At 44.8% G+C, this 7561-nt stretch overlaps 1 protein-coding gene across 1 annotated transcript; it reads right to left on the bottom strand.

Annotated features, from left to right (window-relative positions):
* Positions 1 to 5655: 5655 nt before the first annotated feature.
* On the bottom strand, positions 5656 to 7220 carry LOC122003512 (mitogen-activated protein kinase kinase kinase 18-like). Its single transcript, XM_042558620.1, has one exon. The coding sequence runs from the start codon at positions 7057 to 7059 to the stop codon at positions 5737 to 5739; it is 1323 nt and encodes a 440-aa protein (XP_042414554.1). The 5' UTR covers positions 7060 to 7220; the 3' UTR covers positions 5656 to 5736.
* Between the last annotated feature and the right edge of the window lie 341 nt (positions 7221 to 7561).

The following is a 7561-nucleotide window of genomic DNA, read 5'->3' as shown; positions in this document are numbered from 1 at the left end:
AATGGAACATTATGATAAGCGGGTTTGACCACTTGAGACTTAGGTTTGTGACCCAAACCTCTCATGTCCTTGGGCTTTGATTTTTGACCCTTAGACCCTAGAGTTGACTTCTCCAAATTCTTAAGAGCCTTTTCTAAGGTGTCAAGTCTTGACCTCAAGACTTGATTTTCCTTCTTTAATACCTCAAGCTTTAATTTTTCATTTTTCTTTGAGGTATTCCTAGGCATATGTCTAGTTATTTTGGGATTCCTATCTAGGTTTTCCTTAACCTTAGATGAGTTAACTCTAGGGTTGGCATTTCTAGCATTGTCCTTATCTAGGCTAACATGTTTGGCACCTAAGCACATGTATCGGTTTCTATAGTTCTCATGCTTATCATTATTGACAATTGCAATAAAACTACTAGCATGTGTCTTATTAGAATTGCAAGAATGTGCCTTAAAGGATACCTTGGGGTTTGCCTTAGCTCCCCCCATAGATGTGCTTGGTCTCTTTTCCTTGTGAGGTTGCCTCCCCCTTGGACATTGACTCCTATAATGTCCCCTTTGCTTGCATTGGAAGCACACCACGTGCTCCTTGCCCTTGCGTATCGGGACTCCGGCTTCCTTGACTTTTGGTGCCGGTGGAGTCTTCCTAATCCTCTTTGGACATTTACTTTTGTAATGCCCATATTCCCTACACTCAAAGCACATTATATGTAATTTACTTGAAATTAAGTTGCTTGAGTTACCTAGGGTTGAGGATGGATATAAGCTCTCTCCTTCATCCCTTCCGGAGGTAGAGACTTCTTCTTATTGCTCCAATCTTGAAGAAGAACTCTCCTCCTCTTCTTTCTTAGATGTTGAGTAGCCCTCAACTTCTAATTCCATACCTCCATGATGTGAGCTACTTGGCTCACTTGACTCCTCTTCATGACTTGAATTGGAGCTCTCCTCATGGAACTTAGCCAAGTTGTTCCACAACTCCTTGACATTGTTGTATCTACCTATCTTACATAAGATATCATTAGGTAATGAAAATTCAAAGATTTTCGTTACCTCGTCGTTGATTATGGATTTGTAGATTTGTTCCTTCGTCCACTTCTTCTTTTCGAGAGGTTCTCCTTCTTTATCCACCGGGGGAATAAAACCTATTTGTACACAATTCCAATTTACTAGGTTAGTCATAAGAAAATACTTCATTCTTACCTTCCAATATGCGAAGTCTTCGCGATCGTAGAAGGGTGGAATCGTGATGTCTTCTCCAAGTTGATCCATTCTCTAGCTTGTGCTCCCCCGGGTGTTAATCCGACGAAGAGCGACCTCGCTCTGATACCACTTATTAGGACCTTCGGATAGCGGCTAGAGAGGGGGGTGTGAATAGCCGACCCCAAATTCTCGTTTCTTCCTACAATTTGAGTTAGCGCAGCGGAAATAAAGAGTAGAAACGAAAATGGAGTAGATCAAACCTCAAACGCGACGATATAACGAGGTTCGGAGATGATACTCCTACTCCTCGGCGTGTACGTAAGGTGGACGAATCCTATCAATCCGTCGGTGGATGAGACCCCGGAAAACCGGCTAATAAAAACTCCTTCTGGGTGGAGAAATCTCGCCACAATCTCTCTTGCAACAGCAAGATCAGTGTACAAGAAATACAACAAGAAGCCAAGAACAATATGAATGTAAAAACACTAGTTTGCTTGCCTTCTCGTCGACTGGTGATGAAGCAACCACTTCACGCCAACAACAGCAGCAACTGATCAGTTGGAGTCCAGCCGAGGGAAGCTCACACGAAGCTTCAGTAATGGAGAGCTCAGCAAAGCTCTGATCGCAGGGAAAAAGAAGGAGCAAGAGCAACAACCAAGAAGAACGTCAGCTTCCCTGTAGTGGCCTTCTTATATGAACCTGCGAAGAAGACAAAGAAGAAATCTAGCCGTTGTGACTCAACAGCTAGACCTGGACCGATCAGGCTCCACCCTGATCTGTCCAGGGTGAATCTGATCGGTCCCCAGACCGATCCCAACTCTCACAGAGAGTTGGTTGCGATCCCTGATCGGTCTGTGGACCGATCAGCCTTCTTACTGATCGGTCACCAGATCGATCAGATAACTCACAGAAGGTTTCTGTGTGGTTACTGATCGGTCCACAGACCGATCAGATAACCCAGTGTTTCACTGGATCGGTCAGCAGACCGATCCAATTACCCAGCCTTAAACCTAAAGCCTTCCTGATCTAGAGAACGAGCTACCGAGCCCTCTCTGACCTAGTCCGGAGAACGAGCTACCGAGCCCTCTCCGACTTCCACGTCTGGTCCAGAGAACGAGCTACCGAGCCCTCTCTGACCTAGTCCAGAGAACGAGCTACCGAGCCCTCTCCAACTTCGTCCGGTCCAGAGAACGAGCTACCGAGCCCTCTCTGACCTAGTCCGGAGAATGAGCTACCGAGCCCTCTCCAACTTCGTCCGGTCCAGAGAACGAGCTACCGAGCCCTCTCTGACCTAGTCCGGAGAACGAGCTACCGAGCCCTCTCCAACTTCGTCCGGTCCAGAGAACGAGCTACCGAGCCCTCTCTGACCTAGTCCAGAGAATGAGCTACCGAGCCCTCTCCAACTTCGTCCGGTCCAGAGAACGAGCTACCGAGCCCTCTCTGACCTAGTCCGGAGAACGAGCTACCGAGCCCTCTCCAACTTCGTCTGGTCCAGAGAACGAGCTACCGAGCCCTCTCTGACCTCCCATGCCAAGCTTCCATACTTGGACTTTTCCCCGTGCCAAGCTCCCTGCTTGGACTTTTCCCGTGCCAAGCTCCCTGCTTGGACTTTTCCGTGCCAAGTCTCCATACTTGGACTTTTCCCGTGCCAAGCTCCCTGCTTGGACTTTTCCCGTGCCAAGTCTCCATACTTGGACTTTTCCGTGCCAAGTCTCCATACTTGGACTTTTCCCGTGCCAAGCTCCCTGCTTGGACCTTTCCGTGCCAAGACTCCATACTTGGACTTTTCCCGAATCAGGTCAACACAAGTCGGGTCAACCAGGTCAACCTTGACCAAAGGTTGCACCCACAATCCCCCAAGTTCCTATTCTTGTCAAACATCAAAATACAACTTCTCTATTCTTGTCAAACATCAAAATATACCTCGAGTCAGGTCAACTCGAGTCGGGTCATCCAGGTCAACCTTGACCTAAGGTTGCACCAACACAGAGGAGGGTCACAGTCTCTATCCACTAAGGCGCTAAATGAGATATATTATGATGTTGTCAGTGGACAGACAAAAAACTACACTCTCTATGGCCTTAGCTCCTAGGCCAAAATTGTATTTGATTGTTTGAGGACTCCTAAGGGGCATGCTAGTTCCTCTTCTTCTACTGAGGTGCAGCCTTTAATACGTAAAAATCAAAAAGTGTGCACTCTACTGGCCTCAATGGATCAGAGGAGGGCTGATATGATTAGTAGAGGGTCATTGAAGAGTGGAGGAGAGCCGAGGACGATTGGAGGAGAGTCGAGGAGGATCGGAGGAGGGATGTCAATCATGAAGCTCTCATGGCCCATATACCAACAGTCATAGCTAATTTCACCCCGACACCACATAATTTTGAGTTATAAGAGACTTAAGACCCATCAGATACTATTGATCATCTTTTTTTGAGATTTGTTCAACTACAAATTAGTTTTTTATTTATCATACATAATCATACAAAATATATTTATTTTATTTTGATATTTTAATCTGTTCATTTCTAAACATTGTATTACTATATATTTTAGTAGTCCCTATTTACATATTGATCATCTTCTGTTCATTTTTATTTAGGTATCAAAATTAGTTATACATATATATAAACTTTTTAATTATACATCAATCTTATTTTAATATATCATATTTTACTTTTTGTAGAATTTTATATTATATGTTGATGTATTATTTGAATATTTTCTATCATGGTAGCTATTTAGATATTTGATTCTTTGGATTTAGATATAGATATTAATTTGGATAATTTAGTTTATTTCTATTATTGTAATTTGTTTATTGTAGATATTATGATTGTCTTTATTATGGATATTTAGATACTTTCTATTAGTTTATTTTCATAATTTAGTATGTTTGTTTGTATGGATGTTAATTTTTTGTGTTTGTTGTATGAAATATATGTATGGATTGTTAGTATGTATGAAATGCATTTGTATGTGTAGATTATATGGATACAATTGTTTGTATGTGATTGTATGAATGTGTTTGTTAAGATGTATATGATTGTTTGTATATATGAAATGTCATCGTCTTTAATGGTTTCTTGTACATATGAAAATTGTAAATAAGGATGATCAAGGGCAGAGCCACGTTGATGGCCACCCTGGCTATAGCCCCGGGCTCAACGATGGTGGAAAGGTGATTTTCTTGAGGAGAAAGGGAAAAAATTGAAAGAAAGAAAAATAGAAGGCTAGCCTGGATGACGCTTGTGTTGGCCAGCGTATGCACTCGTGACCCATAACTCGAGTAGATGACCCGAGCTTTATCGAGGAAAATAATATTTCCGTCGGGATTTACTGATGGAAATAGTGTTTCTGTCAGTAAACCTTTTTAGTGAATACTAACATAAATACTATTTCCATTTGTAAAATTTCTATAGAAATTTAATTTTTGTTGGAAAATATTACTATAGAAATTTATTCCATAACTATACATCGACGGGATTTAAATTCCATCGGTAAAACATTTTCGATGGATTATTTTTTGACAAATAATTTTTTATCTTAATTCTGTTACTAAACGACTACACCGACAAAATATTCCATGGGTAATGATGATTTTTTTTAATTGTGTCATATTTTTGTTTACACCCTGAAGTTTATTTTTCTCAGTGCGCAAATACAAACTGATATGTAAATTATCCAAGAACATACTTTTTTTTTTAACAAATAGTTAAGTTCCTTCTAATTAAAGATAGTGATCATCTTAAATTTATTTAATTTAATGGGGGTAAGCACTAAACGCATGACCTCTCGGCAGTTATTTTAAAATTATTTTAGAAACTATATTGTAAATTGATTTGTTTTTTTGATTTTGAATAACACTCGAAAATCAAATACAATATAGTGGACAATAAAAAGTAAGGAGTGAATTAATTAAAAGCTGAATGATGTGGTCAAAATGAACGGGAAGAGTAGAAGACCGTGAGTCAGTAAAATGCCCAATTTTGTATATGGCGAGAGAGAGAGAGAGAGAGAGAGAGAGAGGAGGGGGACATCATGCGGGCCATCAGCAGCAGACTGCAGCCTCGTATCTTTTGAGGACATGCTTTTAGTATCACCCGGCGCAGGACCCCACGTAATCCATCCTGCATAAAGGCAAAAGTCGAAGAGCACCGCAGCAGACGAGCAGTGAGGAGTGTAGAGGACCAGGCAGCGAAACACAGACACTCACTCACTCCCTGTCGAGCCACACCAAGCCTGGCCAGACACAATGATACACCAAGTTGCATGAGAATATGTACAAGTTGTTTTTTAATCACAAGCCAAGAAAGTGAAGCATCTATTAGCTCATCCACACCATACTCTGTGTCCCTTCTTTCACCACTTAAAATTCGGGGTTGCGACTTGCCAAGGTAACTAACTAATAACGTCATTTATGCGATAATGTTTCCAGAACCTGATGACCAACCGGCCGATTTAACCAATCAAATCAGGAACAAGAAACACGACTGAAAAAAAATGGACAGGAAGGATGGATCGGTTCGACCCAATTTCGAAATACCTTCCGTCAACTACTTGGAACAAAATCAAAGAAAGGGAGATAATGAAGAATCGTATTAATAATCATCTGTAGTTGGAAAAATAATTCACACCAACCAACCAACAACTTCCTATCGAGCCCAATCTGGTGGTGCCGCACACCGCCATCATTGGAACACCAAGAACAACAACGATTAGCTGCAGAAGCAGAGGCATCAGAAGCAGGAACGGAGCCTACTCGATCAATGTTGTTCAATCGCACACAGGAGCAGTTACAATCTTGGACATGTTCTTCTGCTGCTTCCTCTGTTCCATCCCCTGCTAAATTGGCCTGATCTGCCTTCCTGATCTCCTCCCAACCGTCGTCGTCGTCGTAATCATCCCAACTTACCTGTTTACTACATGAAGCCAACTGTCTCACTCTGTCTCTCGCATGAGACATCGGATCGACAGAAGAGGATAAGCTGCTACTGCAATCGGAGCCGCAATTGTCTCCATCAAATTCCCAATTTGTCCAATCGAGCACTCCTCTCGGCGAATTGTCGGGGGAGATGCCTTCTTCGGCCAGAAAGGGATGCTGTAGCAATTGCTCCGCCGTCCACCGCTCCTTCGGCTTTTTTCTCAAACACTTGCCGAGGAAATCCTTCCCTAGCTTCGACATATGCAGCGGGAATTCCGGCAGCTCGTCTCCGTAGCCGATGTGAAACATAGCTGCTTCGGGCTCTGCTCGCTTGAGTTCCGGCCAAGGATGTGCCCCTGTGACTATCTCGATCACCGTGCACCCGAGCGACCACACGTCGGACGCCGGTCTCGGTCCCTCCCCTCTCGCGACCTCCGGCGCCATCCAAAGAGGCGTCCCTCGCGGCCCGCGGTTACCCTTCACGCCGTCATCCGAAATCCGCACCGCCGCGCCGAAGTCCGCGAGCTTGGCGACGCCAGGGGCGCCGCCGATCAGGACATTCCCGCCCTTGACGTCGCAGTGCACCACCCCGGCGACGTCGTGGAGGTACCGCAGCGCGCTGGTCACGCACCGGGCGTACGCCCGCACCTCCGCCTCGCCGAGGGCCGCGCACTTCTCGGACGCCAGGGCGTCGGCCAGGGAGCCTCCGGGCACGAGTTCGAGGTGCAGGTTCCGGCGCTCCCCGGCGGTGTCGTCGCCGAGGTAGCGGACGACGTAGGGCGAGGCGAGGGACCCGAGGATGGCGATCTCGTTCTCGAGGGAGGCGAGATGGGGGGAATCGATGCGGACGGACTTGACGGCGAAAAGCTCGCCGGTTGACTTACGAACAGCAAGGTCGACGTCACCAAAGCTGCCGCTGCCGATTTGCCGCCCTCTGATCCAGCTCGCCATGGAAGAACAGAAGGCGCGTGTTCCTCAGCCGAGAAGGTGAAATGGACTCGGCCCACTCGGCGCCGGTATTTAAAGGTGCATTTTTGGATATACACAAAAAAACATAAACAACAAGACGAAACGGTTTTTTGGACGCAACGGAATTACTCTGGTTGGATAACGAAGTGATGCTTATCTTAGTTACCGAACCGATACAATTACTCGCCAATTAGAATTGATTTACCCAATTCAATCGCCAACGCTATTTGTGCACTAGAGAGTGGACAAATTAATCTTGCCGGTTCGTTGCGTTCGATTAACTCATACTTGCTATTAATTAAATGGATTAGATCATCAGACGATGGAGAGGAAGTGGGGGATTCGTGTTCCGTCATGTGGCTTCTGGATGTTGCGGAAGAAGTAGGAGACGTGCACGATGCCCTTGTGTGTGTTCTTTTCCGTTAGCTAGCAGTTTGGTGAGGGGAGTTTGGGCGAAGGGTGCACGTTTAATTTGCTTGCGAAT

Source organism: Zingiber officinale, chromosome 7B (assembly GCF_018446385.1).
Source record: "Zingiber officinale cultivar Zhangliang chromosome 7B, Zo_v1.1, whole genome shotgun sequence".
NCBI classification, from domain to species: Eukaryota; Viridiplantae; Streptophyta; class Magnoliopsida; order Zingiberales; family Zingiberaceae; genus Zingiber; species Zingiber officinale.
The sequence above is the reverse complement of the archived record's forward strand: the minus strand, read 5'-3'. Positions and strand labels throughout refer to the sequence as shown.